This window comes from Rutilus rutilus, assembly GCF_951802725.1.
Source record: "Rutilus rutilus genome assembly, chromosome: 17".
In the NCBI taxonomy this organism is placed as follows: Eukaryota; Metazoa; Chordata; class Actinopteri; order Cypriniformes; family Leuciscidae; genus Rutilus; species Rutilus rutilus.
This window is the reverse complement of record NC_140230.1, coordinates 6,834,523-6,854,077: the sequence shown is the minus strand read 5'-3', so window position 1 is coordinate 6,854,077 and position 19,555 is coordinate 6,834,523. Positions and strand designations below refer to the sequence as shown.

Sequence of the window (19,555 nt, the reverse complement as noted above, 5' to 3'; positions counted from 1 at the left end):
ATTGATATTTATGTTATTCTTGACCTTTTTAGCAAGTTAAAAAGCCTTTTAGTATAATTGTAAAAACGTGTGTTTTTGCTGTGAAATTTTTACTGATTTTTAACTGAAGAATAACTTGTATATTGTTATTTATATTTCAAGAGCAAAACTTACTGGACTGAAACAACCTAATTTGATTATCCATACATCATTTAAAAAAGAAAAAGAAAAATCATGGTAAAATGTGAGTGTCAAATATGATCCATCAGGCTTTTGAGGAACGTTTATTTGTTCATCTCTCAATCATCATTGTACAGCATTATGTTTCGAAACTACAGAGATTTATCATAAAACTTACTAAGACATATTATTGTAACGATGCATGCAGGGAAGCTGAAGACTCAGGTTCTCACAAAACACGAATAAGTTTAATTCATACTCAAAAAAGCAAGCAAACAGGCAGTGCAAACACATCTAAACATAACAGAGGCTGGACCAAGAGTGAAGGCAAGGGTGAAGCTTAAATGACAAACTGAAACGAGCTAATAAATGACACACAGCTGAAACCAATGAACTAATAATGACGGTAACCATGGAAACCGAACAAAGGCGGGAAACTGAACAAAGGAACAGGTGAAACTCAGGCAGATCAAAAACAAACATAACCCTGACAATAATTATTAATTATTACAATTATTGGGCGATATAGAGGGACAACTGATACTTGTATGATTTTATGTAAGTAGTCTGCTATACTGTTCTAAAGATCTTTTGTCTTTTTGATCATATAGGCATATATATTAGCATCTGTCTCAAATTGCATATTTTTTCGTTTGAATAATGCTGAGCTGTTTCTCCTCCTCGAGTAGGAGCTCCATATTCTTACTGTGTCATACTATATGAGCCATAAAAGCCTGATGTATCAAATATGACACTCAATAAAAAAACACATATGCAAACTTTTTTTTGCCTAAAGGCTCAATACACTGTTAATGTAATTAAATTAAATGTAATTAACAATCTAATTCCTGACTATTATTTAATATGTCAGGATTTACAGGGTTAAAGCAAAATATTTTTTTAAACTCATGTCAATTTTGCAATTAAACTCTTCACTGAAATTGTCATGATGATAATGTAATTTGTTATGAAAAAAAAAGAGAAATTCTGCTGTATATATCAGATAGAAACCGTCAACAAGACAACAACACTTGTCAAATCTAAAGGTCTTGGTAGCACATCCCAAACATTTCACTGAAACTGTCATGAATTGCTAACTGCGGGTTCTTGAGGCCTTTAGGTTGTTAAAGAGCACAGGACCATAAGAAAGGAAGTGGAGGTGGAAGAAAAGAGGAGGAGGGGAGAAACAGAGAGGAGGAGGGGAGAAACGGAGGGGAGGCGGGGGTTAAAGAGACTCTTCAGGATTAAGTATACCTTACAAGCTGTTTGGTGACTGAGTTTGACTAGTGACAGGACGAACAGACAGAGACCTGCAGGAGTCCACACATCCAGACCAATGAGCTGACAGCATCTGTACCGTTACGGTAAGTCTCCGTTTGTTGATTGTTTATGGATGTCATAAATCTAGATAGCTCAGGTAATGAGATGGAGATTACATGATGTTTTACTGAGAGCTTAATGTGTTTTACTGGCGTGTGAATGACATTGATGGACATGTTCCAGTTCTCTGTGTGTCTGTTTATATTATACTCTATATTTCATGAGCAGTGTGTCTGTGTAGGATTGCTATAAGGCTGGCATTATTTATCACATCCATTTCTTTGAGAACTTCAATCTGCCCTTTTCTTCTTTGCAGATTTGATTGTTTGGCTGCTTATTTTCAGCGAGTTCATGATTCATTCATTTGATAAACAGATGTTTTGTGTGTTAAAACTCTTCAGCTGTTTTCTATATGAATTGTGCTTTTGTGCAGCTGTTTTGGTTGAGGTTATGATTGAGGAGTTAATGATTACAAACATTTGCAGTACATACATACATTTTTTGCCCATATAAGCATTTGCCATGATAGTCATAACTGTAATACTGGCTTTTGTTGGTAATGTTAATATGGGATCTCCTTCAAACAGCTTCCAGGATCATTCTGTGTTTTTGTTAAGTTTAAATTTTTTTGACAGTGGTTGACAACAAGTGACCACAGTTTTGTTGGTGATATTGAGATTAACACTGTGTTTAAGGACTGGAATACCCTTGTGAAAAAGAAGTGCGCTTAATTGTACTGAATGTGCACTTGTAGTGTACTTCAAATCTTAAAAGTATATATATATATATATATATCTTTTTTTTAAGTTGTACTTAAAAAAACTGCAGATAAAATAAAAAGGCCACTTAAGTGCACTACTCAGAACTTAATGTACAATTACACTGTAACAAAGACACATTCAAATAAAGTGTAAACATACATTTTCATCCTATTGTAATTAACATGTAATTAAGTATCCGAAAACGTTACATTCGAAATCAATGCACTTTATATTATTTTAAAGTATATTATTTTTGGAATAAGTGCACTTTTTAAATCTAAGCTGAAGTGTACTTCTTTTTCAAAGGGATGATTGTCTTTTTAGACTTTTTAGCATTGTATATGCTTTCAAATATCTGAGCAATACTTCAGTGATATTTAAATGAAAGATTACATATTTCACAATAAATATGGCATTTTTAAATGTTGTGTTACTAAATGACTAAAACGGTCACTGTTTTGCTCAGCCAGTTGTTCCGGATGAAGATCCAGATGGTTCTTTACTAGACTAGAGGTGGTTGTTTAATACTATTTCATGGATTCAGCAGACGGCACATTCAATTTGAATGGTGTCTCTCTGACTTTAAGTTCTGCCTTCCTTCGAAACTGACAATCAGGCTAATCAAGTGGATTTAGACTGGAAGATAAACCGAGATGAAGTGAGGATTGAGAGAGACTGGGGGAAACGGCTTCACGCTGTTCTCAACTGCTGCCATCTGTCTTGCTTTCTAAGCTCATGACACGCATGATCTTACCGCACACACATGTTCATGCGAGCACACGACCTGTGTGAGAGGGGTCTAAAACTCAATGTCATTTAAAGGCACACTATGCAAGATTTGTACCTTAATGTAACAGCTTCGAAATCATTTTGATGGTAAACAAACTCGTAGTAGCGCGGTCGGAAGAGTGCAGAGACGGCTCTGCGTGAGTGGTATTTACGACAGTAACGTTAAATACAAATACAAGTACTCCACAGCGACTCTAGGGGTCGCTGTTTGAGAAAAACGGAAACTGCATAGTGTGCCTTTAATTAGTAAGATATCCTTGCTGTATATGGGTGGGTAAAGCCGTATGAACAGTTATTATTTATATTGTTTAGTATTGAGGTCAAAGGTACTTTGGTTTCTTGCTGGTTTCATCAAGGTTGTCTGTCTGACAGCAAAATCCAACACAAACCCATTGGCACATGAAGCAACGACCCGACAGACTTCACCCTCAGGAAAAAACACTGCTGCTCTAGTCAAACCACAGGCAAAATCCACAAAAGCTTTAAGCGAGTTGTCTGGTAACTGGAAAGATGTGCATCCTGGTTAGCAGTGAAAATGGTGGTATCTGCTGATTGGACAAAATGCACTGACTGTGGGGATGGACAGTCCAGTTGTATTGTTTGATACAGAATATATTTGTCATTCAGGGTTCAAAATTCAGAACTGAAGAATTGGTTCCCTTTTAAATTTTCAAGAAGGAATTGATTTGATTTGAATTGGCTACACTCAGCATGATGTTGAATTGGATTAGGAATTGGAATGACTCAATTGAATTCAAAGACTTGTAAGACTAATTATAATATAAATGAAATACAGCAGTTTAAAACATTGATGATTAATATAATATGATGTTTCTAGAATTTCCCCATGTGTTTTGTATATGAAAACATATTTAGGGACAGATTTACTAACAGCTTGCGCCAGCGCAAACCCTCTTTTGGCGTAAAAAAAACTACTGTCAGGATTTATTAAAGGCACTCAGAGACAAATTAGCTCTGAAAAGGCGTGGACAGGGATATTTTCGCAGCTGACCTTATTGCACATGCATTTGTAAGAGTTTCCCTTTCAGACACAACATTTATGGGAGGAGAGTATTTTTGAAACATGCAAGGTGATTTACTAAGGTTTGCACTCATCAATTTACTGGTATATGCGCCATTATTTACCGCCAAAGAAAAGCATGTCTTTAAACATGCTAATTTGTGATGCTCTTGGTAGATTATGGAAATGATATAAAATAAAAATAATATATGAATAAATGATTTTAAATTGGATATATGCACTGAACATTGCGTTAAATTCATTAGTGAAGCTCAAGCTCCCTTCAAGCTGTGTTCTTCTTGAAGTTCCGGACAGTATGAAACTCAGTCCAGCCTCCTTCCTGCCAGCTATCAGCCCAAGCACTTAATTAATCCAATTAATGGCAAAGTCCAGCAAGTAGAAGAGACAGTATACGGAGACTCTCTCAATTTACAGACACGATCACATGCTAATCCTCTGTAGACCCTTGATGACGACTCTTTTCTTGACTTATCTTCATTATGAGGGATTCTGACGCACAGACATCCACTTGTGCGGGTGGAAATGTTTGCCCTGTATTAATTCAGTAGCTTCAAACAACTTAAACTGATCATCCCAAACATCCCAAACGAAACGTTCTTCAGTGGTTCTTTGCAGCACTCAAATGTTATCCTTGAAACTTTCTTAGGAGATTATAAAAGCTCCTGATGTTACATTATAGGTTCTTCTAATCAGTCTATAAGTTTCTGGGGTTCTTTGAAGCTCCAGTATGGTGATTTTTTTTTATTTTTTTTTTTTTTAGAAGAACTAACGAATAAAAAGTTATTTGAGGATCTTATAATGGATTTTTTTGTGGCATCAGGCTGTCAAACCCCTTGAGTTATACAGTAGATGATCAGTTTAAGTTGATTGAAGCTACTGAATTAATACAGGGCAAACATTTCCGCCTGCACAAGTGGATGTCTGTGCGTCAGAATCCCTCATAATGAAGATAAGTCAAGAAACGAGTCGTCATCAAGGGTCTACAGAGGATTAGCATGTGATCGAGAGAGTCTCCGTATACTGTCTCTTCTACTTGCTGAACTTCGCCATTAATTGGATTAATTAAGTGCCATGGTAGGAAATGTTGCTGTGCCATTTATAACATTGTTCCTTGTAGTTAACAAAACAATAATTTGTGTTATTTGCAATTGCAGTTATGTCATGGGTCATAAAGGTCATAACCCTTTTGAATTTTTTTTATTAAAGTATTAAATTGTATTAAAGTGTATTGCACTTGAAGTGTCCTTCTAATCTTAAAAGTATAAAAAATGCACTGTAATAATACTAAATTAAAGTTTTTCTAATACTTGTTTTGATGTGTTGACAAACATATTAAAGCACATGTAAAGTACATTTACATTTCAAGTTAATATATTTTAAATGTCCTAAATGCAGCTTAATCATTGTAAATCTGTAATTACAAATATATTTAAACAAGTGACATACAAGACATACAAGTTTCAATAAAAATGTATTATTGAACTGCAGACAAAGTCGTGCATTTTTCTTTTTTTAAAGGATGGCCGATCAGTTCCATAGAACAGAAAATGAGATTTTAGATTTCAAGGTTAAAAGAAAAAAGATCCTGTCTTCCGAAAACTTAGAATCATCAGGAATAACAAGAGTTTTCTTTGTTTTCTTTCCCCAGGCTTTAGATGAGCTGCTCTGAAGAGACAAGAGAAGGATCATTGGGAGGATTACTTGTAAATACACATGGTCTCTGAACGGCTGATGACCTTGGAGAGGAAGAGGCTTGAAAAGACACCGTAAGCAGTAAGATACAGTTTTACAGGATTTAGACGACGAGGACGGATACAAGTGCAATCCTGTTAAGGATAAAGACTTTATTTTAATTGTACTGCTGTGCAAAACAACTGAATTTTGTGGTATCCCACATTCTTAAACATTTCATTCAACAAATATGCATCCAACAAGCTCCACAGTAGGACTCAGGATGGGTGAACGTATTTCCCTGTTCTTCTTCTATGCCATCTGTCTTTCCGTATGCGCTGGGACTGGAATGCCAGGTTCGGACTACAACCCTCATCCTCGTTTCATTTGTTCCCCCATTCCCGCTGACGCCGATCCCGGGTGTTTCCCCACGACGGGCGGCCCAGGTGGCCCCAGTCCCGGACACCACAGCGGACCTAACGGGAACAGCAACAGCTGGTGGGGAATGTCCGAGGAGGCAAAAGCGACAATCCTGCACCTGCGGGAGAGTTTGGTGCAGCAGAAAGAAACCATCCTGGACCAGAGGGAGACTATCCGAGAGCTCACCGCCAAACTGAACCTGTGTGAGGGCTTCAACCGCGGCATGGGCAGCCATGACGACCACCCGCACCACAAACCTACACACCTGGCTCACCATGCCCACCACGCCTATCCGACAGCACCCGACACAGCACACCTTGGGTGGGCGCCGCCCGATAGTCACCACGGCAGTCATGGAATGGAGCTGGGTCACTATGGGGACGGGGTCGGAGGACATCATCGCGGGAAAGCCTCATTAAGTGAGAAGCATGTCACAGGGGAGATTCCTTCACCCTCGTCTACGCCGGAGCAGATGAGCAGGATGCTTCAGTCCCTAAAGGAGCGGCTAGAGAACCTGCAGGTAGAGTCACATTTATTTATACAGCGCTTAATCAAAACAGATTGTTTCAAAGCAGCCTCACAGCAATAAACAGCAAAATAGCATAAAATTAATCAATTATGCTATATAAATGAAGTTGACTTGACATGTTACATTACAGGCTCTTCAGATCAGTCTATGGGTTTCTGGGGTTGTTTGAATCTTCAGTATGGTGATTTTTTTTTTTTTTTTTTTTTTTTTTTTTTTTGAAGAATTAGAGAATAAAAAGTTCTTTGAGGATCTTATAAGGTATTTCCTGAGGTATCAGGTAAAATTCATAATCTCGTTTGGAGAACTGATCCCCGACTGAGCCTGGTTTCTGCCAAGGTCGAATTTCATATTTGATGATCCTTACACAGTTATTGAATGGAACTGAATCAACACTGAACTGACCTCAGCTGAACCATGACACTATTTTCCTTTAAGAGAAAATAGTGTCATTGGTCATCTGCTCCAGCGTGGATGAGGGAGAAGAAAATCTCCCCCGTGACGTGGTCCTCGCTCAGCGAGGCTTTCCTGCGATGATGTCCTCCGATGACGTCCTAAACTTTGAAAAATAATTGGATAATATCTAAGTATCCAAATGTATAACTTTTAAACATAAAATCAAGAATTTTTACGCTTCAGACTGGTAGGTTTATGTTTGCATTTTACGGTTTTCTGTGTGCCTTTGTTCCCTATTTTTCTGCTTTCCACTTGTTTTATGGTTACTCATTAGTTGATTGATTAGTCCACACCTGTGCCTTGTTTTCCACCTCAGTTACCCTGTGTATTTCTAGAACTCAGTTTTAGTTGTTCTTTGTCCATTCTCCGGACAAAAATATGGATCTAGCTGCAGTCCCTTACCCCAAATCCTTTTCCTCTACCTTGCTCAAGATGGCCATCCCCTAGAAGACTATTTGGAGGAGTTCAGCTCAGCCACCTAGTGTCCTGGAGCGACCTTGAAGAGAACTTTCTAGAGTGGGCTGGATGACCATCTTTTCCAACTGCTGCCAGCGAGAGCTATCACCTTAGCCATAGCCTACCCAGCCCACTTCCATCATCCAGTCACCACCTATCTTTGTTCCAGTGAGCCTACCTGCTTCGGAATTCCTCCCTAGTCCTTCCCCACTCCTCCACACACCTGACACAAACCCAAAGCCACTACCAATGCCACTACCAAGGACCTAAAGCCTAAGCCTAACACAGACCCAAAAAGCAAGCCAAGTCTGACCAGGTGTGTAAGCCGGCCCCAATGTTCATCCAGGAGCCTAGCCACTGTTCATTCGTGAGCCTGAACCAGCACTCTCGACCTTCAGCGAACCAGAGCCCACTGCAGACCCAGAGCCTGTCAAGTCTGACCAGGTGTGTGAGCTGGTATCCATGTTCATCTCTGAGGGAGTGCTGGTTGAGATGGATATTGTGAAGAGTTCCATTAATCATCTTCCCAGCCCTAAAGTCTGCCCCTTCTCATGTGAACCCCTGGATTCCCTGATCCCAGCCTACTTTCAAGCCCAGTCTCTGCTGCTGGTCCCACCCAGCTCCAAATCTCCTTCATCAGCCAGCCTCAAGTCTCCTTTGTCGCCGCTGGTCCCTCCCAGCCTCAAGTCTCTTTGTCGCAGCTGGTCCTGCCCAGCCTCCCACTGCCTCTTCCTCTGACAACTCCATCCAGTTCCTTGGCCCCACCTCCACTGACTCCCTTCAGCCCCTCTGCTGCTCTTTCGGTGGCACCAACCAGCTACTTGTATCCACTTTTGGCTCCCTGGTCTTCAGCTTCCCCTCAGTGTAAGGATCCCCTAGCTCCACCTCAGGCCTCCGAGCCCTGGACTCCACCTCGGCCTGTCGACCCATTGGCTTCACCTTGACTCCACGCTCCCTCGGCTGCACCATGGTCCAGCATCCCCCAAGCTCTGCCGGGCTTCCTCGTCCTCCAGCTCTGCCTTGGCTAGTCATCATACTTGTTGACTCGTTCCTCCACACCTTCAACTCCACTGGGCTCTTTTCCTTCCCTCCGGCTCCACTGTTGTCCTCACTCCCATCGGGTCTGCCCCAGTCTGCCGAGCCCCTGTCTCCACCATGGTTCTGCAAGCCTGTGTTCTGCCTCGGCCCTCCAGTCCATTGGTGACACCCTGGGTCTTTCTCTCCTTGGCTTCACCTGGGTCTCTTCCTCTCCCAGCTCCACCTCAGTTGGCCAAGCTCCTGGCTCCTCTCTCCATCGATTCAGCCGTGGGCCTTTGTCTTGGCACTGCTCTTGGTCGCTCCCTAGCTCCTTTACTGTGTTTGTCCCCACTCCTACCTAAAAAGCTTAAGTTTCTGTTTATGGTGCAATGACACGCCTTCCGGGAGGGGGAAGTAATGTTAGGTTTGTGTTTACTTTTTTTTTTTTTTTTTTTGTGCTTTTGTTCCCTGTGTTCCCACTTTGCATTTGTTGTCATGGTTACTCATTAGTTGATTGATTAGTCCCCACCTCTGTCTTCTTTTCCTCCTCAGTTACCCCTGTGTATTTATAGCCCTCTTTGTTCTTTGTCTGTTCTCCTTGGTAATATTATGGTTTGATTCATCTCCTGCATTTCCTGTTTCTCTTGCCTGTTTTTGATTTATTGTTATTAAAAGATGCTGCACCTAGCCTCTACTAATCCTTGCTTTAACCCTTGTTGACGCAGACATCTACTGGCCATTATTATCATAACATTATTTTTATGGTAAAATTAAGAAATGTACATGTAAATAAGATCCAAATAACCTACATCTTAAAATAAGTATTTAACTTTATTGTTACTACTTTAAATTAGCATAATATTTAATTAAAAAAGAAAATGCTACATCTTCAATAGTCTTGCGTAGCCCGACCTTCAGACTCTCGGCAGAATGTCTGGACTCCATCGCAGATTTCATTGGCCAAGGACGGCCCAAGAGGATGTTTTGACTGACATGTAATGCAACCAATCAGCCAGTTAGTTTTGTTCCGTGTCATGTTTAGGGGTGTGAAAATATAAAGTTGATGTCCCTACGATAACAGACCTTATCAGATGGCGGGCATCTAATATATGATTAATTCAAGAACGTTGTGCAAGTTGCACTCTATCATTAAACACCAAAACACTCTTATGGTTCCCAGTCAAAAATGACAGCAAACAACCAATGTGTGACCATTTTTAACTGCCTGTCAAAGTGAAATGAAACTGATGGGACACTGTTTGTCTCGCTTTTAACCATTGCTGTGGGAGCGTGTTACATTAGGGTAATGAAAATCATCCTATCAATTTAAATATTATATGAAGTGACATGTTTTGAGCAGTTACCAACATCAGCAGCATATGTACAGCACTGTGCAGGCCTTTGCTTAGACTGCTGTGATTGTGTTTGCAGACAAGAAACACTTCCACCAGCTATGCGAGTTCACTGAAAGATCTCCTGCAGAGGAAGATCAACGCTCTAGAACAACAGATGCAACACCATTCTGCATCACTTACCAGTGCCAGTCACAGTGACCATGAGGGTGATGATGATGACAGTCACCATGTCGACGATCACGACCACAGCCATCATGAGAACAGCCATGACGACAGAGACCATGACAGCCACGACGATCACGATGGTCCTCACGATGAGAGCCACCACAGTGATCACCATGATGACAACAGCCATGACAATGGACACCAAGACAACGAGGTTTCTGAACATGGCTTCGAGAGGTTGTCTTATAACCTACAAGGTCACAGAGAAGCACAGGTTGGAGTGCACAGCAAACTGGACACAGTTCTGAGTCAACTGCAGCACAGGCTTACTGACACTGGTAAGAGCGCGGTAAAAGAATGCTCTAGTTACTTCTGATCTTTGAGCATTTAGATTACCCTGCTGGAGAATCCAGCTAAATGCAACTTAAGCTTGGCCAGTTTTGGTCCTTAGCTGTTCTAGATTGTTCATCAGTTGGATGATGGACCTGAAAAAACACCTTGATCAAGATGATTAGGATTGGTAGACCACCTTTGATGGCCAACAAGTCAGTTACCATGTTCTAAGATGAAATGACCTGTTTTTACGTCTAATCAGGGTGTGAAAAAAATCAGAGGGGGAATATTTGAATATCATTATTTACATTTTTGTAGAAGTAGTGTAATTCATTTATAATGAACGTTACAAATACCAAAACATAGTTGAACCTGTGTGCAGGTTCTGCAAATTCAAAATGCAAATTCAAAATGAATTAACTAAATTGCATTTGTTACAATTAAATTGACTATAAATGTATTTATACAGTTTACCGGCCCCATGAGGTAATAAGATAAAATGTCAAACATTTTGAACACATTTAAATATACCCTGACAAATTAGTTTTATTTTCATTCCATCTTAATCCATTGGCCGGTTGAATAAACTGGTTAGACAAGCCTTAAAAGTTGTCACCTAATTTTTTCTTCAAGACTGGTTGTAACTTTTTCAAATTAGCTACATAAAAAGTTATCTTAAGATAATTTAAATCTGAAAAGTAAGACTTGACTAACTACTACTTTGTCAAACCGATGATAGAAATGGGATTACAAGAGAGTCCTCTTAAGATTCAGATATGATCCTACTGGATATTTACTGAAATTCCAATCTTTTAAGTTGTAGTCAAGTCAAGTCAAGTCACTTGTAGAAGTCAAGTCAAGTCACTACAACTTGTAGCATTGTAGCAACGACTGCATTGCGCTGACTCTGGCTGAGTCTGAAAGCTTTGGCGAATGAAGGTACCTCACGAAACTGATTTCGGACAGACTTCTCAGGCAGCATAACGGTTTAATGATCTCCAACAAAATAGAGAAAGCTTTGGTGATAACTAAGTTAATATATTTAATTACTACAACAGTCGTTTCTCACTAGAAATGACATCAAAAGTGCAAAAACACACATTTACACACTAACTGATCACCAACCGCAACTTTCAGACACCATCTTTATTTTTTAGCACAACTGTCACAGGATGGAAAGCACAGGATTGTGGGATATTAAATGGCAGTGAAGAATACATCTATGCTGCATTCAAAAATTGATCAGATGAAAGTAGCTCAGGAGATAGGAAGTGAAGCTAAGGATTCGGACATGTCTTGATGCTTTCCTACCTTGGAATCCTCCTATGGCAGCATTTTTCAGTTTTCGGTTGCAGCCAATGTCGAGGACAACAATAGCTAGTAAAACTGTTGACCTGCAATGTATAAACATTAGACTTAATATTATAACAGTATTAATCCAATTACAAGCAGTTTAGTTAGCAGTTTAGCATCTACTGCCAGAAATGCATCCCATCTGACCAGAAGAGGGGATTAAAAAAAATCCCCCTTGACATATCAATCACACTCTGCCTCAATGCAAAACTTGACACTGATTATCAATTCCACAGGGTCTAGAAAGAACAGCAAATCCACTGACGCTTTCCAGGTCGGCTTCCCCATGCGAACCAACTACATGTACGGTCGTGTGAAGCGCACTCTGCTGCACGAGGTCTTCTCCTTCACGCTGTGTTTGTGGATGAAGGCTGGAATCATGCCTGGACTCGGAACGCCCTTCTCCTACTCTGTTCCAGGCCAGGCCAACGAGCTGGTGCTCATTGAGTGGGGCAACAACCCGATGGAGCTGCTCATCGATGACAGAGTGAGTGAAAGAGAGCGAGACGGGAATGAGATGAAAGAGATCTGAAGGAATGTGCACATAATTCCATCATTCCCTTCTGCTCACCAATGCTGCATTTATTTGATCAAAAATACAGTAAAAACAGTAATATTATGATTATATATAATTACTATTAAAATAGCTGTTTTCTATTTGAATTTATTGTCAAATGTAATTTATTCCTGTGAGCAAAGCTGAATTTTCAGCATCATTACTCCAGTCTTCAGTGTCACATGATCCTTCAGAAATCATTCTAATATGATGATTTGCTGCTCAAGAAACATTTCAGATTATTATCAGTTGAAAACAGTTTTTTTTTTTTTTTTTTTTTGGAAATGGTGACATTTTATTTTTCAGAATTCTTTGATGAAAAGAAAGTTCAAAAGAACAGCATTTGTTAGAAATATAAATATTTTGTAACATTATAAATGTCTTTACTGACACCTTTGAACAAAATCTAAATCGAAGCTTATTTCTTTCATGAAAAACTCATACTTACCCCAAACCTTTGGATGTAGTATAACATAAACAGACATTTTTATTTTATAGAAACCACAGTGTTCATAAGTTTTGAGAACTACAACCACATAAAAAATGTGAGCTCACTGCTTTAAACAAGAAACATGGATACTGAAACTTCAACCTATTTGGTGAAGCTGTGTTTATTTAAAATAAAGTATTAGTGAAAAAAAAAAAAAAAAAAAAAAAAAAAAAAAATTATTATCTTGCAACAGTTAGTTAAAAGAATAGTTCACCCAAAAATTGAAATTTTGTCATCATTTACTTGCCCTCAAGTTGTTCCAAACCTGTATGAATTTCTTTCTTCTGCTGAACACAAAAGAAGATATTTTGAAGAATGTCAGTAACCAAACACTGACTTCCATAGTATTTTTTATTTTTTCCGTACTATGAAAGTCAATGCGGTCCATCAACTGTTTGGTTTCCAACATTCTTCAAAATATCTTCTTTTGTGTTCAGCAGAAGAAAGAAATTCATACAGGTTTGGAACAACTTGATTATGAGTAAATGATTTAAATTTTTGGGTGAACTATCGATGTAACAATTAGTTTTAATTCAGTTGTCAAATGTGGTTGTAACTCTGTGTGACAGCCGTGTTTAGCTGCATTGGGATGTGAATATAGTTGCAAATATGACTAGTGTGATGACCAAACAAATTTAAAGAAAATATTTTGGGGTTTTAAAATTCCTTCAGCTCTCCTGTGATTTCCATTAACTGTCCAGTTAGACGGCTCAGGTAAATATTATTCTTTAAAATCTAGGTATTAAATAAGAATTAGAAAATCCTGTAGGAATTTCAGTTTATCCAGTAGGATCTTATTTGAATCTTAGAGGATTCTCTTGTAATCCCATTTTTATCATTGGGGCTTAATTATGAAATAAATTCCAAAAGGGACCCCATTTCACATTTCTTTAGGATTTTTAAAATAGACAAATGAAGGACATATGGTGAAATCAGTAGTGGCCTTTGCTGTGTTTCACTCGAAAAAGAGCCCCGCCATCATGGAAATTAACGGGGGCTTGGGGCAAAAAGGCCACCAAAATGAATAAAAATGCCCCCAAAATTCAAGATATATGGGTAAAAAATTTACTTGTATGAGTTCTTGTTTTTAATATTTATGACAGGATATAGAGTGGTGTTTTCCCGAATATCAGCACGATTGCAAATGTGAGTCCATTGATTTCATAACAGTTCAAAAAACAAGAAATTAATGTTAGGTGATTTTCATTTTAGACTTAGAACATTGTCTTTTTTAAACGGGCCTCCGGATTGCAAAGGCTCTGGGTGAAATAGAGGAGCACAACAGAAAATAAAGTGTTTATTAAGAGAATTCTGTGTTTAATAGAGGACATTATCTTGCCTCGGGTTCACAGGCTGTTACTTTACCCCTCTCGCTGAGTGATGGCAAATGGCACCATGTGTGTGTGACGTGGTCAACACGAGACGGCCTGTGGGAGGCCTATCAGGATGGAGTGAAGAGAGGGTCAGGAGAAAACCTCTCCCCCTGGCATCCCATCAAACCTGGCGGGGTCTTCATACTGGGGCAGGAGCAGGTAACATGAGACAAGCACGACATACAATCAGCTAAACTCATATTTCTCCTTTGACTTGAGCCATTGACAAACATTAACACATTAGCAACTGCATAGCAACACCCTGGCAACCATCCACAACACTATAGCACTGTGGCAAAAGAATTGACACTTAATTAAACTCCGGTGAGAAAAAAAAGTGCACTTAATTGTATTGAAAGCATACAATTAAAATCTTAGTATATTTTTTAAAACTTGAACTTGCAGATAATATGATATGAATTAAATAAAAGGCCACTTAAGTACACTTAAATAGAGAACACTTTTAGGACTGTGCTTCTTAGCACACTAAAAAGTGCACTTTGTAATAATGTCAAATTAATAGTTTGGTTACACTTCATTTGACAGTGTCGTTACAGTGCAATTATTTAATAATAAAAGTACCTACATTTAAGTACTGAATAATATTAATTAACTACATGTACTTACTACTACATAATTTGGGTTAGTTTGGGTTACAGTGTCTTTGTTACATGTTACAGGTACTTACCATAGTAACAACAGTAAATTATGCATAATTGCATGCAACTAACCCTCAACCAAACCCTAATCCTAACCCTATAGTAAGTACATGTAAATGTATATGTATAATTACACTGTAACAATAACACCTCAAAATAAAGTGTATCCGGTGCTATTATGTATGCTTATTTTTCTGTTATTACTATAGTAAGTACATGTGTTATAGTAAGTACATACATATATGTGACAGTTTCATTAAAATATAGACTTTATATTAGAAGTAATTGTGAAATTACATATAAAGATGTACTTAAGTCCAACTTAATTGGGTCAAAAATACACTCTAAAGTTAAGCTAATTGCATTTAATATAAATTTACATAACACATTTTCATTAAGTTGCTATTAAAATGCAATTAAGTGTCCAAAAACATTACATTCAGTTCATACTTGAGTATATTCTGTAAAGTGTATTATTACTCATTTAAAAAGTTTCTGTAAAGTGTATTATTACTCATTTTAAAAGTATGCTAACGTGAACTTCTTTTTTACAAGTAAAGTCATATATGAGACTTCATGCTAATGAATAAGCCAATGAAGTTGTATTCATGAAGTTGACTTTACAAATAAAGAGCTAAGAAGTCGAAGTAAGATGAAGCATCTGTTTAGTGTTGCTAAAATAATTTCACCAAATCTTCCATCCATGTTTTCCCAGGACACACTGGGTGGTCGCTTTGATGCGACGCAGGCGTTTGTTGGAGAAATCTCAGACGTGCAGATGTGGTCTCATGTTCTCACGCCACATGACGTCTACAGCCTGGCTTCATGTGGTGGTCATATGACCGGTGACATCATCGCCTGGTCAGAGTCAGTGGTGGAGCTGCATGGTGGGGTCACCAAATACCCCTTCGACCCCTGTCATTAAAGAGCATCACCGGGCAAAAGGACAATCCACTTACAAATCTCAGAGTGCAAAATGTTTGAAATAAGCTTGTTTTGAAGCATTCTGATGATTTGTCACCCGGGTGCAATGCAAACTTCATCCATTATCACTTAAAAAACATTGCCTTCTGTTTACATAAGAAAATTGGATGATCCCATGACCTCCAGGATTTCGACAGGGACCCGTTTTTTGTATTTATAATGTTTTCTTACTGAACTTTTTTCATTTGTATTCTATAAATGGCACTTCAGTGTCATTCAATGTTTGATGCAAGTATATGACATATTGTCATAACTTGGATAGAAATGTAGATGTTCGTGCAAAAAATAGAAAAGCGGCTCAACCTGAGCAGTGAGTTGAAGTTGAAAGATTCATTTTCTTGTACTGTAAGAAGAATCTAAAGATACAGCAATACCAAAGAGAAGAGTTACACACCGCTGCAGAGACAGCATTTGATCAGGCCACGTGCACTGTTGTAAATTGTTTTTACTGTACTTGTCCAGATGTTACTGTACTTTACCGTACTAGTACTTGTGTAGTAGTTGGTTTTAGTTTATTTATTAATCTACTGTAAATGTGTTATTGACGCAAAAGAATATACTTTTCCACTGTAATGTTTGTGCATCTGAATTTTTTATGCATTTAGTTTGTTTAAAACCGTACTTGTTTTCATTTGTTTAGAGATTTGGAAGCTGAAATACAATAAAAGGGACTGATTTTTTGGGGGATTTTTCTTTAATAGCAATTTCATGGCTTGTGACTAATATAATTCAAAAAGATTTATAGGATTTTAAATGAGGTTGATTTTCATTGCATTTCCAAACTGAATTCCTCGGCCCTGCAGTATTGATCAGCACAAGCCTCTCAGTGAAATAGCAGACCTGTCTTATGCTGGTCTTCATTGCTATTATTAGAAACTAGGCTAATTAGGCATGAAGTGTTCGATAAGGCCCTGCAGAAAATACTCTTGTATTATACTGTTTAGATTCACAACAAGCTATCATCGCTTACAGCATCTAGTATACCAAAAATTGAGGACCAGATTGGATCCACTTTTGCCTTCAGAACTGCCTTAATTCTTCATGGCACAGATTCAACAAGGTTCTGGAATCATTCCTCAGAGACTTTGGTCCATATTGTCACGATAGCATCACACAGTTGCTGCAGATTTGTCGGCTGCTCATCCATGATGTGAATCTCCTATTCCAGCAAATCCTAAAGCTGCTCCACTGGATTGAGATCTGGAGACCGTTTGAGTTTAGAGAACTCATCGCCATGTTCAAGAAACCAGTTTGTGATGATTTGAGCTTTTGTGACCTGCATTATCCTGCTGGAAGAAGTCTCACTGTGGTCGTAAAGGGATGGATGTGGTCAGCAACAATACTCAGGTGTGCCTTGGTGTTTAAACAATGCTCAGTTGGTACTAAATTGGTAGTGTGCCAAGAAAATATCCTCTACACCATTTACACCACCAGCAGCCTGAACCGTTGATTATAGGCAGGATGGATCCATACTTTCATGTTGTTTATGCCAAATTCTGACCCTTCTATCTGAATATTAGATAGAAGGGATTCTGAGTCAGAGCGCTAAACATTATCTCTCTGGCACGACACTCTTACTCAATTGAATAATGGCGAAACGAACAAAGCTGAAGAGAAGCACAATTAAATGGTACGACCGCGAAGCACAAAGGCATAAAGCACAAAGTCAGCGAGGCTCAAAGGCAACCATTGTGTGTCAGGGGCGGTCCTTAGATCCAGGTCAGGTGCATAGCTGGTCCAATCACAGTCTTCCACAGATTAGCAGAGGTAACGCCCATCTGAAACACAAGCTTGTCTACCCACAGAGAGAGAGCGAGCAAGACACACCCACACACAAGGACAATTGATACAAACACACAAAATATCTCAGGGTCCTATTATATATATAAAAGGGATAATGTAGAGCGAGGCGGTTGTTATAGCGAATACAACCGCGACAGGCTGAACGGGACCCCGAAGCGAAGCAGAGGGATCTTGAATCAGCCTGAGTTGTATTCGCTATAACATCCGCCTCGCTCTACATTATCCCGCTTATTACATGGCTACCTACCAAATAAATCAATAATTTGACACAAAATATTGATTTAAAAACGACTGTATTGCTTCCGCTAAAGAAAATAGTCCGTTCCGTCTCTACGGTTAGAATCCTGCGTCCATAGCAACGCTCTGTTTTTCATGGCAACGGTGTGTTATCCTTAGCAGCGGTCGGTTATCAAGAAATAACACACCGCATTCTACATTAGAATTCAACCAAGCCATGTAATAAATATATATAATGACTCAGAATGAGGTTAGCAATAGATTTCTTAAACATTTTGTCTTGAAGTGAACAAGACTAGCAGCACTAATCATTCTAGTTATCAGTCAGAAAATGAGCTAACAAGCTAAAGCAGTGTAGGATGGAAAACAACACACTTATAGAAGTGTGTCCACCACCGGAAGACTGATATTTAGACAGCATTGAGGCATTTGTGTCTCCTGCGCTGCCCTTTGTCTCAAAATGTATTGTAAAGTTCACCTTGTTGAGAACAATAGGATTCACCAGTTATTAATAAACACACACACACACACAATGTGAATGTCTTTTTTAAATCTTTTTGTTTATTAGAGTTGATTGGCACCAGTGTACCATAACTGAGTTTTCATTTTGCTACATGAATTTCTCAACAATCTGTACCATTCTGTGGCCAATCAGAAACAGGGAGAGGGGGGGAAAAAAAAGAAAGAAGAGGAGGAAACGCTTTCATTTGTCCTATCGTATTCACAGACTAGCTGAAAGGTTTTGGCACCTTCGCACTTCTCATCAAGAATGCCCAGATTTAGAGTCTCCAAAACGTATTCAAGTCATCAGAGTCGTTCTACAGTCTTCGTCAGACCACGTCATGCCCAAACTATTCGTTTAAACACATAGCTTATATCAAGGAATGTACTGTTGCAGTCAGCAGTTTAATGCCATTTAACACTTGGAGTCTCTTGAGATCTCTCGCAGTCATATATACGAATGGCCTGTGGGTTAACATACAATACAATGTGAAGCAGGTTCACCTCAAATGATTTGATGGGGATGCTGTATACTGGCATCCGTTACGTGTGCAGCAAGGCTTAAACCAGTTAAGAACTGCAGTGTAATTACATACTCACAGAGGGCACTAGAGAGTAAATCAGGCTGTCGTTTAGTCGAAACTGTGCTGAACTCTATTAAAGTGCCATAAACATGGATTCTAACTCCAAACTATTAAATATGTCTTAAAGTCAAAGACATCGATTACTATAGCCAAGCTTTATATTAATCGGGAAAAATCACAAAGGTCAAGCAAAATGCACTGCTAAACAATTCTCAGTATTAATTATTTCATCATTAGTATATTTAAATAGCGTGGTTATTATTATTTTAGACTCCAGACGCTATTAGTGTTCCGTATAAATCGGCTTTAAAAATATTGATAGAACATTCCTTATCGCTTTGTTTTGATCAAGTACACGTTTTAATTAGTTACTAGATGCTTTTTGAACTGCAATGCCAAATTTGCAGACTCGCACGCTCACGCGAGGTTTAGAAATACAGAACGCTAATAGTCGCCGCAGACGTGCCCAAAACACAGGCATCAGATTCACCCTTTACAAAAGATGCTTCAATTCAGTACAACATGCAACCCCCGATCCTTGTTTC

At 38.8% G+C, this 19,555-nt stretch overlaps 1 protein-coding gene across 5 annotated transcripts; it reads left to right on the top strand.

Moving 5' to 3' along the window:
* The first annotated feature begins 1,347 nt into the window (after positions 1–1,347).
* Positions 1,348–16,156, top strand: LOC311275972 (neuronal pentraxin-2). 5 transcript variants are annotated; one of them, XM_084385349.1, is made up of 7 exons: positions 1,435–1,523; positions 5,720–5,837; positions 6,189–6,682; positions 10,049–10,475; positions 12,060–12,310; positions 14,222–14,401; positions 15,617–16,156. In XM_084385349.1, the coding sequence occupies exons 3-7, from the start codon at positions 6,248–6,250 to the stop codon at positions 15,824–15,826; spliced, it is 1,503 nt and encodes a 500-aa protein (XP_084241475.1). In that variant the 5' UTR covers positions 1,435–1,523; positions 5,720–5,837; positions 6,189–6,247; the 3' UTR covers positions 15,827–16,156. The 5 variants fall into 5 exon arrangements, with proteins under 5 accessions (XP_084241471.1, XP_084241475.1, XP_084241474.1 ...); XM_084385348.1 differs by having other exon boundaries at positions 6,099–6,682; XM_084385346.1 differs by having other exon boundaries at positions 5,913–6,682.
* Positions 16,157–19,555: the final 3,399 nt, after the last annotated feature.